The 17,103-nt window shown below is 45.9% G+C and overlaps 1 protein-coding gene across 2 annotated transcripts; it reads right to left on the bottom strand.

Moving 5' to 3' along the window:
* Positions 1-1,338: 1,338 nt before the first annotated feature.
* On the bottom strand, positions 1,339-15,014 carry LHX3 (LIM homeobox 3). 2 transcript variants are annotated; one of them, XM_074227586.1, is made up of 6 exons: positions 14,927-15,014; positions 6,367-6,538; positions 5,215-5,417; positions 4,286-4,437; positions 3,435-3,606; positions 1,339-1,757 (listed from the first exon to the last, which is right to left on the bottom strand). In XM_074227586.1, exons 1-6 carry the CDS (start codon positions 15,012-15,014, stop codon positions 1,339-1,341), a joined length of 1,206 nt encoding a protein of 401 aa, XP_074083687.1. The 2 variants fall into 2 exon arrangements, with proteins under 2 accessions (XP_074083687.1, XP_074083683.1); XM_074227582.1 differs by lacking the exon at positions 14,927-15,014 and adding an exon at positions 11,214-11,307.
* Between the last annotated feature and the right edge of the window lie 2,089 nt (positions 15,015-17,103).

Genomic DNA, 17,103 nt, shown 5'->3' on the forward strand with positions numbered 1-17,103 from the left:
TGGCCAATGGCAGACAAAATAGAGACTTTGTGGGACAGACTCCTTGTCCAAGGGAAAGCTGTATCAAAGCCTGGATGTAAATCCAACATAGGGACAAAAGCAAGAGGGTGTTGGCAACAGACATTAAGTGCAGTACAAACCATTTTGGGTTGTCCCTGTTTTAGAAGAAACCAGCAAAAGGGGAACCCTATGTGGAAACAAATTTAAACCAGTCTTGGCAGGGAAAACAATCCCTTGGAAAGGATATGCTCAAACAGAAGAGGAGCTGTCTGCTATATTCACCAGGCAGTTTCATGTGGATGGAAGGAAACAAATAAATAGAGGCAGCCCCAACTAATAGAACTCTTCCTTACTCAAGAGGTTGGAGCTAGGGGTAGGGTGGTGTGGGGGGATGTCATTGAGTAAGTAGTGATCTAGGACTTTCTCACTCATTCCAGATAAACAGGGATATATATAGGGGGGGTTGAGTAGGGATGATAGTTGGAGCAGAGAAGCTGTCTGCATTAGTGAAAGACACACAATGCAAATAATTTTACACATTGTCATTATAAAGAAAGATACTAAAACTCTGGTAAGTGAAATTGTGTTAGTCATTGAAACACTGTACCAGCTTTCCAACCAGTGTTCTGGAAGGGTGGGTCAGCAATACTGAAGGTCCTGACTGTCTATGCTGAGTTGTTGACTCATGTGGAAAGTAAATAAATTATGAATTTGTGGGGCTCCAAAAAATATTTTTTTTAAAACTAAAGTCACTGACATTTGATGTGTAAACAGTAAATGTGAATAATAATAACTAATGACAATAAAAATCCCAAAATGTCAGCTATGTTGGACAAATATAGGGAAATACAGTCAGAGAATGATTGAAAAAGGGATTGGCTGTATATGAAACAATATTTCTCCTCTAGCAGTTCAAACATATTCTGTTAAGGGATGAAACAGAAGGTTATTTAAAAATAATAATAAAAGCAAATACCAGCCTTTTAAGTTGGAGACTGCTAATGAGGCCCAGTCCATTCTCATGTACGAGAAAGCTGAGTCAGAAAGAAAAAAAGGAGAGTTCTTCAAACCTGAAAAGTCTCCAACTGGGGAATTCAGTCTTGTCCTGAAAGAACCTGGGGAGGGGGTGTCCCCTGAAATTCTTTCCCTGCATCCAAAGTCTTCAAGGTGGCCCATGACCTGGTTGGATGTTCAGCACATGAAGAGGGAGGGTGGGCAAGGGCCCATCCTTCTGTCCCTTTACCCCCTCCTCCCCATAGATGTAGCCTGTAGTCCTGCTGATCTCAGATACTCAGCCTGTGGCTTCAGGCTCCATTAGAATTGGGAATGCATCCTGTATCAAAACTGGGCATGGTCAACCTCGTCCAACCAGGAGGCAGGGCTTGCTGGGAAGTCAGGATAGCCCCCACTGCTCCCTGTTGACAGGTCAGAACTAGGTCCATTACCCCCTATCACCCTCATGGGCTGGGGCACACCAGGTCCACCTGGAGCCACAATGCCTAGGCCAGGATCAGGGTAAACCAAGCTGGAGATTAATGGCTGGTGACCAGGCAGGGTCTGCAAGGAAGCTGGAGATTGGGGGATGCCATAGGGGCTACTAGATCGAAGGTCATGATACTGGTCCTGAGCAGGAAGGCCACTGTGCTCCATTGGGAAGCTACCATTGGTGCCCACTGGCCTTCCCATTGCTGGTGAAGCCTCATTCAAATTGCTGTAGATCCCATTGGAGTGACTCATCTCTGACATGGAGGGCTCATCTAGAATAAAAACAGAAAAGAGTTCTATGAAAACCACTGGATGACCTGAATTTATTTAGAGTGAAACTCAGAATAACTAGGTAGTAATCTATATCCCAAGACCTGAGACTGAGCTCTAATCACCTCTAATTTGGATCAAAGACTGAGCCACCAAGATTTCCTCCTGTTCCAATTCTAACCCCAGTTAGAACAATACCTATAATCTTGCTCACAGACTGAATACTAACCCTAGGAACACACTGAACACTAATTCTGTTCAGCTGCTTCACAAATATAACTTGGTGGTTATGGAACAAAGTGTAAAAAATTCAGAACAAATCTCCTAGGAAAAATAACTTACAGAATATTTTTTCCTGATGGTTCCAGATACATCAATTATACAAAAGGATATAGGGAAGGGCAGGCATTCTTGAAGACTTTAAACTGAGGTTAATGGAGAAATCTTTAAGACTTTAGCTTTGAGACTTACCTTCCCTCATCTCCCTCACAATCGCTTCCTAGTGATCTTCCATTTCAAATCTGAAATCTGATTTTCCTATGATGTTGTCTAATCTAGGAGAAGGCAGGGCAAAGGGGCAGAAAGAGGCTAAGTGACTTGCCTGGGGTCAAGCAGCAAGTAAGTGTTTGAGAATGGATTTGAACTCAGGTCTTCCTGACCCCAGACCCATTGTTCTATTCATCTTGTGCCCTAATCGTCTCTAATGAGGCAAAGGGTGATAGCTTCAAACAAAAGAATTGTCTGATTTACTAAATTAAACTTCTCAACAATAGGCAAAAAAAAAAAAAATAGAGAGGACTTTGCCCCTTCTTATTCATCTCCTGCTTTGGTTCATATAGCAGTTATATGAAGGCAAGGGTTATTATAATTGTGTTTTGCCCACCACATACAACCTTAAGAGATTTCATTAAGATATTGAAGATTAATCATAATAATCACCCCATACATTTGTGTAGGACTTAAAACTCTACAAAAGAGTTTTCCAGTGACTTGTTTAAATATTCGTAGCTAGAGATAGAACAAAGATCAGAACCCAGCTCTGAATTACCGGTTTTCCCATCCATTCTCAGAGAGATCTTTTGTTACACATGTTACAAATGGAGGTACCATCACTAAAGTCTGTGTACTATCACTTGGTCTGAAGTCACTCTCAACCTTGTCTTTTTAATCTCTCTTGATTTTTTAAAAATCATTGATTAAAAGTTTCTTAGAAAATTCTGCTACAATACCCCCTGCAAGAGATATACTAATTTGATGGTTGGTCAACAGAAGGAAATATGGTCAGACAATTATCCAGTTCAGTTGATCGGTGTAGATAACCAATCCAAGTAATCCAGGCACCAAAATGGATTATTGAAAAATCATCTGCCCATCTTCACTGTCTAAATAAATGTATAATTGCTGCTTAGCGATGGGGAGAAGAGTACAATAAGAAAAAGCTGGAGAAAGGGAGGGAAGCTGTATGTAATTGCAAAGTCTCTTTAGCTGTCACCCGGGAAAAAATGAAATCTTTCCTCTTCTCCCCAGATTCCCAATAATATTCTTTCTTTCTCCCTAAAACAAAGAAGGCACAGCTTTCCTGACGAGTTCAAGTCTGCAAGTCTAGATCAGGGCCTGGAGGAACGATTGAAATGGGGGAGGGGGGGAGAGAAGCGTCCTCTCCCCCTGCTCCTGCTCACCTGTGAAGGAGACCTCAGCATCGCTGTCCGGTCCCTCCTCCTGGATGCTGTCCTTGTCCGATTTGGAGTTGCCCCGGGAGCGTTTCATGTTGCGGAAATACTGACCCCACCGCTGTCTACCCGCATCCTTCTTTAGTCGCTTCTCCTTTGCTCGTCGGTTCTGGAACCAAACCTGTTGTTGGCAAAGAAGGGCGGGAGGGCGGAGGAGGGGAAGAAAGGAGAGGAGGACATCGCCGGGTGAACTGGAAAGGCCAAGCCTTGACTCCTTCTTTAGACCGATTGAGGGCTTTGAAGATCGGTCTTTTTTTTTAAACCAGGGGAAAAGAACGCGGCAGTGTTCTCAACCTTGCCTGCCTTCAGTTAAGCACTTGAAGGTAGATTTCTTTTTCTTTTTTTCAGCTCCGTATTTATTATCTAGGGCAGGGGCTCTCGATCTGGGACCCATTAAATTAAACATATATATATGCATATATATATGTGTGTGTGTGTGTGTGTGTGTGTGTGTGTGTGTGTGTGTGTTTAAAGAGGCATTTGAATATTATTGGTTTATTCAACAATCTTATGTCTTTTATTTTATGCACAGGAACACTTTCCGAGAAGAGACCCATCGAATTCCCCAGACAGTCAAAAGGGTTCATGAAACAAAAAAAAAAGCTTGTGACGAAGAGGAAGGGAAATGAAAAATAATTCTGGCTAACCGTGGGCCCCCACTAGGCCCTCTCTATAGATACCGGATCCTGTCCAGCAAGTTTGAGCTCAGCGGGTATAAGTCTCCAGATACTGAACTCGGGGCCCGGGTAATTGAGATTCTCCAAGATAGGGCGGGGCAAGGGGCTGCGGGAGTCCCTGACCTGAACCACCCGCATGTCCAGGCCAGTCTCAGAAGAAAGCTGTTCCCGGACGTGGCGCGCAGGCTTGGGCGAGTTGTTGTAGGCATTTTTCAGAGTCTCCAGCTGCTTCGCGGTAATAGTGGTTCGAGGCCGCTTGGCTGTAGATTCGGCCTCTGCAACGAGAGGAGCGCTCCGCTGACACTTTTCCGCAGGGACACCCTTCCCTGGCTCCTGAAGCTTTCGAAACCCATAAAATGAGGGGAGGGGTGGGGGCCAGGCGATTTCAAAACTCTGGTATTCTATGATCTGCGGACCTTTCCTGCTCTAGTGCTTCCATTGGTTTTATAATGATCAGATTCTGTGGTTTGAAAGTTCTCTAATTCTGTTGTTCAAGTCAGTGGGACGTCTAGGAGTCTATGAGCTGTTCTAGGTGAAAAGTCAATCCCTTCTTTCAACAGGAGAGGAGGATATAAAGTGTTATATCTATTATATGATTTGAAAAGAATACCAAAAATTTTTGTTCTTGGATATATATATATATAATATATATTAATATATATATATATATACATATATATATAGCCTGTGATCACTTTCAAATTCTATTCCTTCCCATTTCCTTTACTTTTAAATTAGAGGCTCCTTTCTTCATCTCATTCCCGTGTTGTTGGATTAGTTTACGACTAGAATTGAGGAATTATTCGGAAATTAAGTTCACCCTTCACCTAAGACTGAATCATTCAGATAATTTTTTTCCCTTAGGTAAGGAAATGCAGCAAGGCAAATCTAAAATTCCCTTTTCCGGGGAGAGTAAAATCTAACTTCTCTCTGTCTCTGTCTCTCTCTCTCTCCTCCAGGGAGAACTACAGGAGGAAACGGGAGACCACCGAATATAAATTGCCCCTATTCTCCAATAACCCCTTCTCCACCCGGGACTGCAACGGCCTTACCCCGCTGCTTGGCAGTCTCGTAGTCGGCTTTGCAGACCAATCGGCTGTCTTCCATGAGATAGAACTCGTCTCCTGTAGCTAGCTGCCGCTTGCAAACCACGCAGGAGAAACAGTGTAGGTGGTAGACGAAATCTTGAGCCCTCCGAACCACCTGCGTAGGCGGGATGCCCTGCTGGCACGCTGCGCATTTGGTCCCGAACCTCCTGCAAGACCAAGACCAAAGACTCAAGACTGGGAAGTGATAGGTCATAGAAGTAGGACAGTGGAGAGTACACCGAGGATAAAGATATAAATTGAAATTTTACTGCTGCAGAAAGAGTACTAGTCTTGGAGTCAACAGATTGAGTGCTGGTCCAAATTCTGCTAATTCCTGTGTGATCCTAAATAATCACACCACCTTCGGTGACCCTAAAGTTTCTTATCTATGAAATGGTAATAATAATTTCTACTCTAACTCATAGGATTGTAGTGTTGTGAGAATCTAATGAAATCATAGATGGGTAATAGATTTAGCTATCCAAATATGAACATAATAACACCGAATCTTTATATGTAATAGCTAATTATAACAAATGCCTAGTGAATGTGCTTTAACTTCCCAGCAAACAATTCTTTGTAGAGTTCTTTTCGGAGAGATTGAGAGACGGAATAACTGGAAGCCTGAGGCCTTTCCTCTAGTCTGCCCAATATGATAAAATTTTGGGAAAGGTTCGGTCAAAGTCAGGGACAGAATGCTACTCATAAGGGGCCACCCCACCAACGGATTCCCTTCTCTCCTGGAGAGAAGGAGGTTGTCCTATAAAGGTTTCATAATGTGTGACTCCTCTCTATACTTCAGATTTCAGAGAAGTTGCCCCGAATTCGTTCGATTAGAAAATAAACACTAGTTGCCAGTTAGTGCTTCATAGTGATAGTAGGAGTTCCCACAGAGAGATTTCCTGGAGAGTTTTGCTTTGAAAGAAACAGAAGATGCCAGCTTCTCCTCCACCTTTACCCCACTACCAAACCCTGCACCTCAGTTTGTCTTTTCTTAGTGGGATGCCCTTTAACTCGAGTGGAAAGAATTAACAGTGCCTGCAGGTCTGCCTTTCAAGGGACTAATATGAAGTCTTTAGCCCTGCTCCCCCGGTTGTCCGCCGACGCCCCACTCACTTGAAGAAGTCCTCCTTGCAATAGACGCCGTCCCCACGGCTGAAACACTTCTCAGCCAGCGGTGTCTGACAATCACTGCACTTGAGACACTTACTGTGCCAGTGTCGGTCCAATACCTTGAGGATGAACCTGTCCACGATGTGCTGGTTGCAACCTGCACACAAGGGGATCTCTGCGTGGAAAGGGAAAGAGGGAAAAGAGGCTCAGCTCCTGTCCGCTTTTCCTGGGATCTCATCTCCAGGTATCTCAGACAGAAGGGAGAAGAAGCTTTTCCTAAAATTCTCTGCCCTGGGGCTTTGCCACTGAGCCAGGAGGATTTCCGTTGTCTATCCTGGTTTCCCACTCCGACCCTAGGGATTCCATAATCCGTGAGATTGACACAGAAATTATCTGCGTCACTTTGGTGTATATAGGTACACACCGAGCCTTTGTATGCCTATAATATGTAATGTGGGTGGGTGGGTGTGGAGGCTCATTTCTTATAAAGAAAACCAGGTTTTGTGATCCACCTACATATTTGTATGAGTATGTGATAGGGAACGGAAAAATATTTAGACAGGCTGTGCACAGCAGCTAACCCATAGATCTCCTCTTAGATCTGTTGAATACAGAAGTCCTAAAAGCCGCTTATCCGTATATTGTGTAGCATTTGTTTGAAAATTTTATTTTGGGGATGGATCTAATCGCACAAAATACTGAATTGTTCGTTCACAAATACACTGACTAAGATGCAGGTAAAGAGAGAAATATATTACTAATCAGGGACACTATATATATATATATATATATATATATATATATATATATATATATATATATATATATCGGATACACCGTGGATGTCTTCATTAGTATGCAACATTTGTGACTGCTTTCGAATTTACATTCCTCCATACACACACACACACACACACACACACACACACACACACACACAGACACACATTTGGATGCACTCAGCATCTATAAGGGTTGTTTGTCTGCATACACACACGTGGACACTCTCCCTCTCCTTCCAAGTTTGTTCTCTGAGTCTGTTTGCCCTTCTTCTAATTTTCATCAAACCAGTGCAACTGATCCCAGGACCATTTCCCCTCAATTCAGCAAGAGTTAGCCAACAAGTCCACTAAGGCTGCAGTCAGTTGTAGAACCTAAACTGAACTTCCGAGCTTAGAGTTGGATAACAGATGCTGGAGCTACTTATTTCAGTGGAATGAAGAGTTTCCTTTTATTCCCAAAGGCACATGTGAAATGAAGGATTACTCTCCCATCCGCCTCCAAATATACACAAAAGATAAAACCCATAACCTATGTATAAATACGACCAGTGTTAGTCATTCATCCTCTAGCCCTCTCTCTTTCAGGAAGAATGGGGGTGGGGGTTCTGGGGAGGTAAGAACGCAGTCCCTATGTCTTCCTCTGAACTTCTTACTAGTTAGTAAGCAGCAGAATTTAAAGCTACTGGAACAGTCAGCAAGGAGAAAAAAGCAAACAATTTCTATAGTCCCCAAACTCACAGTTTCGGGATGCTCTGATTGCTCATCGATGGAAAGACAAAGGTCCCAAGCCCTCCTTTCCATACTCAAAACAATGTTTCAGTGGCCCGGTCAGGCAGATGTCACAGGGCTCTTTACACTCAGGGCCTAGACTACACACAGTGTGAATTTTACCCTAAATTGTTACTTAGTTCCCGGTTTGGGGAAAAGTATTCTGAGCAATGATTGAAGTCCAGTCCTACCCATTCTGGTTCCGAGAAACTCACAATCCAAGAGAGAGACTTTTTCGGCTCTGTGTCCAGGAGGAACAGTTGAGACGGGGTCCATGAGTTAAAATTTAACTACACTTTCTCCAAAATCCATCTAACAAAATTGGGACCACGCCCACATACTAGGTCCCTGAAGAGGAATGGAGGGCAGGGTGGCAATAGTCCACGAAAGTTGAGTGTACAAACAAACGACCTGGCGGCTTAGATTATTTAGTAAAGGTTCGCTCAGAATTTCAGCACCCCAAACCACGGACAGCTCCTCAACCTGGCACAGAAGGCTGTTGAAGAATACAGAAGATAGATCCATAGCTTACCTCTGAGGCTTAACAACCAGTAAAATTCAGTCCAGGCTACTACTGTTGAAAACTGATTCTTTTTTCAAAGACCCCTCCCTCCATTCCCTATTCAGCTCCCGAAAAACAACTCTTAACCTTTCAGTTCCATTTCCATTCCTAACTTCCTCAAGAATATTTCTTACGTTGCATCGTGGTTCAGTCAGGTTTCGCTCTGCTAGATAATATTCTGGAATTCTTAGAGATGTTCCCCTTCTGCTTACTCTTGTACTCCTCTCCAGGAGCAGGTCTTGCTGAATGCTCTTGCTCCCTTCCTTTCTTCCTATCCCACCCCACCTCACCCCACCCCTTTCCCCTCAGTCCCTCAGGCCAACCCCTTCCCTAGAACCTCTGTTAAAAATAAATAAGTTAAAAGCAGGTTGAATTAAAACCTAGATCTGACCCTTCTCTCCTCCCCCAACCCCATTTCTCATCTATGGGAGTCACTGCAGCTCAGTTTCTCTGACCTTGGAATCAGAACACCTAAGTTCCAGTCTTGGGTCAGATACTTGGTGATGATAAACAAATCATTTAACCTTCAAACCTCAGTTTCTTTCTCTGCAAAATGGGGCTAATAATATGAGTCTTATCTAATTCTTGATCTTGTTATAAGGAAAACAATTTGCAAACATTAAAGTATATATATATATACATATATACACATAATCACACACACATATATTTGTTATTACTGCATGGCTCTAGAGGTTTTTGTGTGAATTAACTGGGAGGTAGTGTCTCATCAAAACTCATTATACATCTTCCAGTGTTAACATAGCTGGGGGAAGGGGGGAGGGGGAGAGATCAGACCAGATTGGGAGTTCCCTGATCCATAAGTCAGGGCATTTTGTCAGTATGAAACTGGCCTGATGGAATGTCAATTTTCCCACCCTCAAAGTCAGGAGTTATCTCCAAGTTTAAAAGGTCCTGAGGCCTAGGGCTCAGGTGAAGGAAAAACTCATATCTCTTTAGCACTGGTCAGAGTCTCTGGCCTTGAGGAAGAATCTATGTGGGGTTCTGTGAACTACCAAGAAAATGTTTTAAAATATGGCATTAAGAAGTCCTGACCAGCAAGCAGGTCTGAAGAAACTATGAGTTGGGTGTTTGGGGATAGGTTTAGTTTGCATGTTTGGGTTTGAATTCTGAATATAAAGACCTAAAATTCCTCTGGTTCAGATGTCACAGAAGTGGAGGGCTTTGAGGGAAAGGAGAACTTTGAGTGGGGAATGAAGAGAGTGTGTGTCTATCTATGAGCAATAAGATTAGAGAATCCTAGGTATGGAATCTCAGAGAGCTTTCTTAGAATGGGATCATTATTTCCGGAAAGAGTTTATCTTGCCCTGAAGACCTGAAGCTCTCTGAAGAAGCCTCTTCTCTTTACTCAGCCCTGCATTATATCTCTGCTTTGAACTGTATCTCTTCTTTCTCCTCCACTTTGGCATCTACACCCTTAGCAGAATCAAAGGAAAGTTCTGACTTGGACTAGATTTCCTCTTGTTGTCTTTTCTTTTGAAGAGGGAGAGCTCATCCGTCCCCAGGACACAGAAGCTGTTTCTCACACAGAAGGCCTGAGACTTAGAACCTGAGTCCCAGGGAATCATACTTCAGGGTGAAAGCTGGATACTCATTTTAACCCAATAGATCCCAGAACAACCTATAAGATACACATTAACTCAGCACAACTTGACAAATTTAAATATTTCTGGGCAGAGTATATAAACAAAACATCCCAAACCAACACACATTAACATCATAGACTTGATACACCCAGACATCATAAAGATGCAGTGCTAGAGAGAGATACAGGCCATATGAACCACATACATGATACAATTGCAAAAATACACACTTCCATATAAGCAACACAAACGAATTTAACGCAATACCATCATTTAAAAACAGACACACAAATATAACCAAGACTCAACTGAAAGGGAAAGAATTAGCTCCCCTGAAACACATACCCACAAACTTCATACACTTAAAATGAAATGTACATATAGAAATTTAAAACATACATGTTCACAACTCTAACGAATAGAAAAGGAAACTCTCCATACAGAGACAGCAACACACACACACCCACACACACACAGAGACATACAAACACAGACCCTACAGCAATTGATACCGCTAAACGCTGGTATACAAAATATGGACAAAGCCTGTCCCGGGATGCTGGTTCCTGATATCAGACTGATATTGGTGATGACATCGGGGATTCTCCATTTCCTTAATCAAGATAGGAACCACTGGATTTGTGGTCCTAAGCCCAGGGCCTGCACTCACCCGCTTTCCCAGGAACCCCGGGGACTCAGAATAGCCAATTTTGTCCCTTGCTCTGAGATAGAAAAGGTCTAGGAGATGGAGGCCAGAGCCCATGGAGCAGTTGCTCCAGGCGCAGACAGCGCTCAGTTCTCTCTGGTCTGAGAGGGAGTGGAATAACCCGAAGATAGGCGGTATTGGGGCGGCAATTAGTCTGCCTTCCCCTAGTGCCTCTTTTCTCTTCACCCTCGCGCTGGGTTTTCGTCGCAGTTCCGGGGATCCTCCCCAAGCGGGCTTTGCTCCCTAGGTCAGGGGGTTGACCCTGAACTCGCGGTAGTAGGGAAGACATATGTGGTCCAAGAAATCCCTATCCACAGCATCTATAAGGAACAGGGGAATGCGGACAAGAACCCCAAAGTTTCCCTGCCTCTTTTCTGGGCCTCTCTAGGTATGAAGGATCCCAACTCAGGCCTTTGTACCTGTACCTTTGCGCAGATCCTCGTTCTGTGCTAGCAGCGCGAGCAGCATGTCTGTCCCGGCGGAATCTTTTCCCGACCCCAGTTCTTTAAGGGCGTCCATCTTGCATCGCCCGCTGCTTACTCCCTTGGCTTCTGGAACCGGGGTTATCCCCGGAGGACTCCTCAGGAAATAAACTTTCGGACTATGGAAAACGCAGGGCCAGACCCAAGCCAGACAGCTCTCTACCGTCTTCCCTAGTCGTTGGATTCGCGCTTCGGACTAGGTTTGGATACCGAACTTCCCTTCCTTCCTTCCTCTTCTCCCCACGCCCCCTCTCGCTCCCACCTGCGGTGCCCCCGCCCCGCTTCGGGATTGCTGGGTGAGCTCCTGGCGTCTACAGGGGAGCTCAGAGGCCGCCTGTACTGGCAGACCAGGGGTCTTGGGGAGGGGGAGCTGCAGCCTGGCAGACGCGCTGGAGCGCACAGGGGCGCAGAGTGACTGGTTCTTGCTGTGTACCCTGAGACAAGACTAATTAACAGCCACAGCACCCACAGGCACGGGGCTCTGCTAGCCTCTCGGGGCCTGGGAGAGGCGGGGCAGTTGGAGAGTGAGATGTCGTGTTTATGGGTGGGGGATGGGGGGAGGACGCAGGGAACCGCTTTGGTTTGACCGCCACCGGCAGAGTGCTCGAAATTCCCACATCGTTTTTGTCCCCCATCCCGAGCCATGGGTCCCAGAGGCACACAGAGCCAAGAAGGGTGCTTGGAGACCAGTCTGTGTAATTCACATGCGATAGTTTAAATTTTAGGAAGATTCCGTAGAAACTCAAGCCCAGGACCCCCGAGAAGCAGTACTTCATCTCCACACCCCCTTACCTCCCCGGGGTGGGGAAGGGACAGCCACAAAACTCAGCAACTAGGGATAGTTTCCAAGAGAAACCCCGCTTTGTCCCGGCTGCCAACTACTCTGACCACTGGAGATCCCAGTTCAGGGACTAAGAGTAAATAAAACTCCAGAGGTCCTGCTGATAGAGCGATTATTATGAATCTTGTCCCCCCTCCTTCTAGACTCGCCTTTGGCGAGAGAGAGAAGGGCCACAGGTGTCCGGAGGTCGAGGAAACAGCAGCTTTCTCCACCTGCCTCTTGTTCCCAGCTGAGTCCGAGCTCAGGTTGACTGACAGGAAGCGTTCACAAGGCTCCAGACAGTGTGGGGAAATGGATTCTTTTTTGGAAAGGGATGATGATACAGAAACTGAATTCTTCCAAGACTAGAGCCCATATTATGACTGTTCCCAGACTATCCTCTTCAATTTGCGGGTAGACAGACCTATGCTGGAGCGCTTGAATGCCCACCCCTCCAGGCCCCGGTTCTTAGGGTCCGAGGGCTAGGGAGAGTTCGAGCAAGGTTGGTAATTGTTCAGGGACTGTGAAGAGGGATCCAGGAGATGGTAGTTAGGTCTGGACCCCGCAGTCCCGCTCTCTTGTACTTTTCAGCCCTTGAGAAAGGAATTATCCTTTCTGCAGGGCCTAGGGAAATCAGACGGAGTGCTGTTTACTAGGGTGATCTTAATCGAAATAAAGGAATCGAAATAAACTACAGCTTTTTTCTTTCAGCACCCGAACACACCTCATTCGAGACTAAAAGTAGGAGGTAACGCTGCCTTAGAGAAGACTTAGGGTGAGAGGCGTTTTAAAAGTTATTTGACAATCCTGAAGCCTCACCCAAGCTTTGACTCGGATTTGGTGGATTTTCCTCCTCTTTCCTAAGGAATTAAGATAGAATAGGGGTTTGAGGGACATGATCATTCAAGAAGGTTGAAGCGGTGATTACCTCCGACCCCCATTGCAAAACTATTTCCTAGGCCCTTGACCTTTCTTTTCCTTTCTTAATTTCTACGTTTTTTCCCCTCTTCTCCCCCGCAAGATTTTTATCTTGGGTTCAGCTTCTCCGTATTGCTACTCACTTTTGCACTCCCCACACTTCTGCCTTGGGCAGGGGATAGTTTAAATTCACTGAAGCTTTTTTTTTTTTTGCCAGAGGCTAAACTGGCCTCTTCCTAACTAACACCTGTTCCCTAAAATCCCGCCTTTAGGAACAAGGGCTGATCGCTCCCATCTCAGGAATTCTAGGGAGTGATCGCTAGCATACAAGTCGGAGGGAACAGAGAAAAAGTGGAGGAAAAGCAAAGCTCTAATCACACCCACACTTCTTCCTTCAGTATGCAAGGCTAAATAATCTGAAGGATTTTTCTTCTAATTTACCCTTCAGTTCCTGGGCTGAGGGCAGGCAAAGGAAGATATGCTTGAATCATCCACATCTCCAGACCAAGTTAATGAGACATTGAAGAACGGAACCTCGGAGACCGTCCCTCTTCGCCCCCCACCCCCACAAAGCAAACTGAGCAATCGTTTTCCCGGGGTTGGGTAGGAATGAATCCTTCTTATTTTTTACTAAGATTGGGGAGGTCGAGAGCTCAGATCAGTCAGAGTAGGAGCCACTCAGACACAGGAAGACAGAAACAAAACTACAGAAACGCTGAGAGAGACATACAACCTGGGGGAAATGAGGGGAATGCAGGACAGCAGAGAACGGGTAGAGATGTGAGAGAAGCAGAACTATGTCTAGTCTTAAGAAGGAGGGAGAGTCCCTCGATAAGGATGCGGCAGTCTCCCCCAACATCCCCATTCTTGTTCTAGATGACGTTTTAATTGTCACTGATTCTGTCTTTCTATGGGATCTAGGAAGGAGAGAGAGAGAGAGAGAGAGAGAGAGAGAGAGAGAGAGAGAGAGAGAGAACAAATGCAAACTAGAGAACACTTCATTTCCTCCCAGAATTTGAAAAAATTTTCTCAACTTTTGTCTCCTCGCCCCCCCCCCCCCGGCCCCTTCACACGCAAATTCAAACATTGTGGTCAATTTGAGCTAGAGCGCAGTCTGTCCCTAAGTATCAGTGTGTGATGTTTCGTCCCATCCCGGGTAGTGTCAGAGGAGAGGGGGCGGACCGACCTGTCCAGCTGAGTGATGGGTTGGGGGCGGGTCCCCCACGCGCTCGGCATCTGGCCAGGGTGGTACCAACAATCGCCCTCATTATTCAACCAACGACCTGGAGTACTAACGCGGAGGTGGGGGATTGTGAAGTCTTGTGAGGAAGGCACTATAGGCCTGGAGACACCCCCCCCCCCCTTCACGTGGGATTTCCTTCTTAGAAGCATCGAAAGGTCTTTGGAGTTATAGGGTTGTCGGTGTGTGTGTGTGTGTGTGTGTGTGTGTGTGTGTGTGTGTGTGTGTGTTTTCTAAAGACCTGAGGTAAAAAGAAATCTCCTTCAGAGGAATGCCCCCCCACCCCCCGACTGCCCCATACATCTGGTAGCTGGGGACAGCTTCTCAGGATGCCGAGTCAGGAGTGGGGTTTATCATACTATATATACACATAGGATAACACTTTTAAGGGTAACAAACACAATATGCGGCAAGCACTCACTTGCATATTATAGCACACTCGTTCACTTAAACTCCCACATTTATGACCCTCACTCACTTAGACCCCCACACTCTACTACCTCCACTTACATACACTCCCACATTTACTATCTTCTCTTACACTCTCACTTTATGCACCAATTCGACAGTTTGTCCGACTCTTTCACACACATCTATCTTCACATTCATACACAGTATATTCCGGGACTTGGGGGAAGTAAATTAATTCGGGCCTTTGAGCGGGCTGGGCGTTTTTACCTTGGGTCTCGCCGAAGGCGCAGACCGCTGCGGCTGCAGGAACTCCGGGCCTCTCCCTGTCCCGCTCGGGGTCCGGCTCGAGCAGCATCCCTGATGCCCTGCTTCGGCCCGGGCTCTCGTTCCCAGAGGCTGACTTGGAAGGACAGAGACTTCTTCCCCAGCCCGTTCTGTGCAGACCTAGAGGTGCTGTGTGCGCTCGGCCGGGGCGAGAAGGGCGGGCAATGGGACGGGGGCCGGTGCGCGGGGCTGGGGGTTGGGAGGGAGTAAGGGCCAGCGTCGGAGACGCCCCTCGCCCTCCTCTGGGGCCAACCGGGCTGGTGCACTCGGCTTAACAAAACCGCGGGCCTGGAGGCTCTGGGAGGAGAGCTGTCCAGCGTGCTGGAGGGAGGTGCCCACGCGGCCTCGCTCTCCGCCCCTGACTCTGCCCCCGCCCGAGGCTCCGCCTGGTCCCGGCTCCCCGGGGGCCGAAGGACAGCCCGCCCCACTTTGAAGTCTTTTAAAGACTCCATCTCGGCATGTAAAGCCCACCAAAGACCCAAAGAGCTGAACTGCGGAGCGCCGGGTTTCTGACTTTATTCGGGTCTGGAACCTTGTGTGAATGGCCCCAGATACTGGTTTCTTCGCTGAACGCCCGATTTCCAACCTGTGGGACTGGGTCTCGGACGTGTGGGATAAGGGCTTCCCAGCTTCGCTTTCGGCCTTCCCCGGCCCGGTTCCCGCATCCTCCTGATCTCTTTACACAAACTTCCTCTTGAGTGACACTAATGAAGCAGGTAGTCTTTTGGGGGATGAGGGGGTTTAGTACCGGAGGTTTCCTGTTAAGTTGTAGCCTTCATTTATTTCGCCTCAGGTACTTAAGCTGTGTGAGCCTGGGCAAGCCGTTAAAGCTCTTTCAGTCTCAGTTTTCTCATCTTCAAAATGGTCGCAATCTCATTGGTTAAAAAATAGCATCTATAATAACATCACGTATCTGTGAGGTCGAAATGAGGTGAAAAGTAAAATATTTTACAAAGTTTAGTGAACTGCATAAATGCTAGCTATTGTTGCGTTATCCTTTTATTTTAGATAATGTGTTTCCCGCTTACACTGAGCAGCAGAATAAGTTCGAGCCACCCCTGTGGTGGAGAAAATCACCCTCACGCATCCTAGGAAATTTCATCTATAAAAGAGACACCTAACTATACTCCGAGCTGAGTAGAGAACCTCCTAACTCACTTTCCTTACCAAGCCTTGCACTCTAGGATCCAAGGCGTGGTCATTTTCTGTTAGGTTTAGTCTCTTTGACCAGTTGGAAAAAAAAAAAGAAACATCTCTGAGGACTTCTGGACCTTGCACTTTCCCCCAGAGACTCACAGCAAACTCTTCATTTGTGAGTCAAGCGTTCAAGTGGTTTAAAGCGCTGCCATTGTTGTTATATGCCCTTCTAACTTCTAACTTCACTCACTCTCCACCATTCTCCACGGGTTTGGCAAGCCTTAGGACTTCCAGTGGGACTGGGAGAAGCCACCACCACAAAGCAGGTCTGGCATCCCAACTGTTCAACAATGTTCATACAAAGTAGGAAGTTCCTGGCCATCTCATCACTTTGTTGCTTTCCTCTCTTCTTGGAGAGGAGTTAATGAAAGTGCCTGCAGACCACGGCATGACCCATATATGACGCTGTTTTTAGAAGGACCTTGAGAAAGATTAAAACCATTCTACCATGGGCCTAGACTGGGGTTAATAGAACCTTATTCAGAAAATTTCTCCCCCCCTTTTTCTTTTCTCTATCCCCCCATTTTTCTCCTTCATCATCCAATACCCCCCCCCCCCCATTTTCCCTCCTAAACTGCGGTTGTGCAACCTAATGAAATCAAGTCCTGTCCCCAGTGAGCAAAGTCTGGGAGGACAGGGTGGAAAGAAATAAAATACCAACTCACATAACTATAAAGTGAAAGCAAAGAACACTTGTGAGCAGGTGTACATTTGCTGAATCATTTGCATAAAGGTCCCTATAGGGCATTGTACACCTTTCTAAAAAACTTTTGCTTCCCACTTGAGGCTTCACTGTAATACAACTTTACACATCACCAAATAAATGCCTTGCTGTTGTTCAATCGTTTTACTCGTGTCTAACTCTATCCAGACCTCATTTGGAGTTTTCTTGGTAAAGATACTGGATTGGTTTGCTATTCCTT

The sequence above is a fragment of the Macrotis lagotis genome, chromosome 1 (assembly GCF_037893015.1).
Source record: "Macrotis lagotis isolate mMagLag1 chromosome 1, bilby.v1.9.chrom.fasta, whole genome shotgun sequence".
Taxonomy (NCBI): Eukaryota; Metazoa; Chordata; class Mammalia; order Peramelemorphia; family Peramelidae; genus Macrotis; species Macrotis lagotis.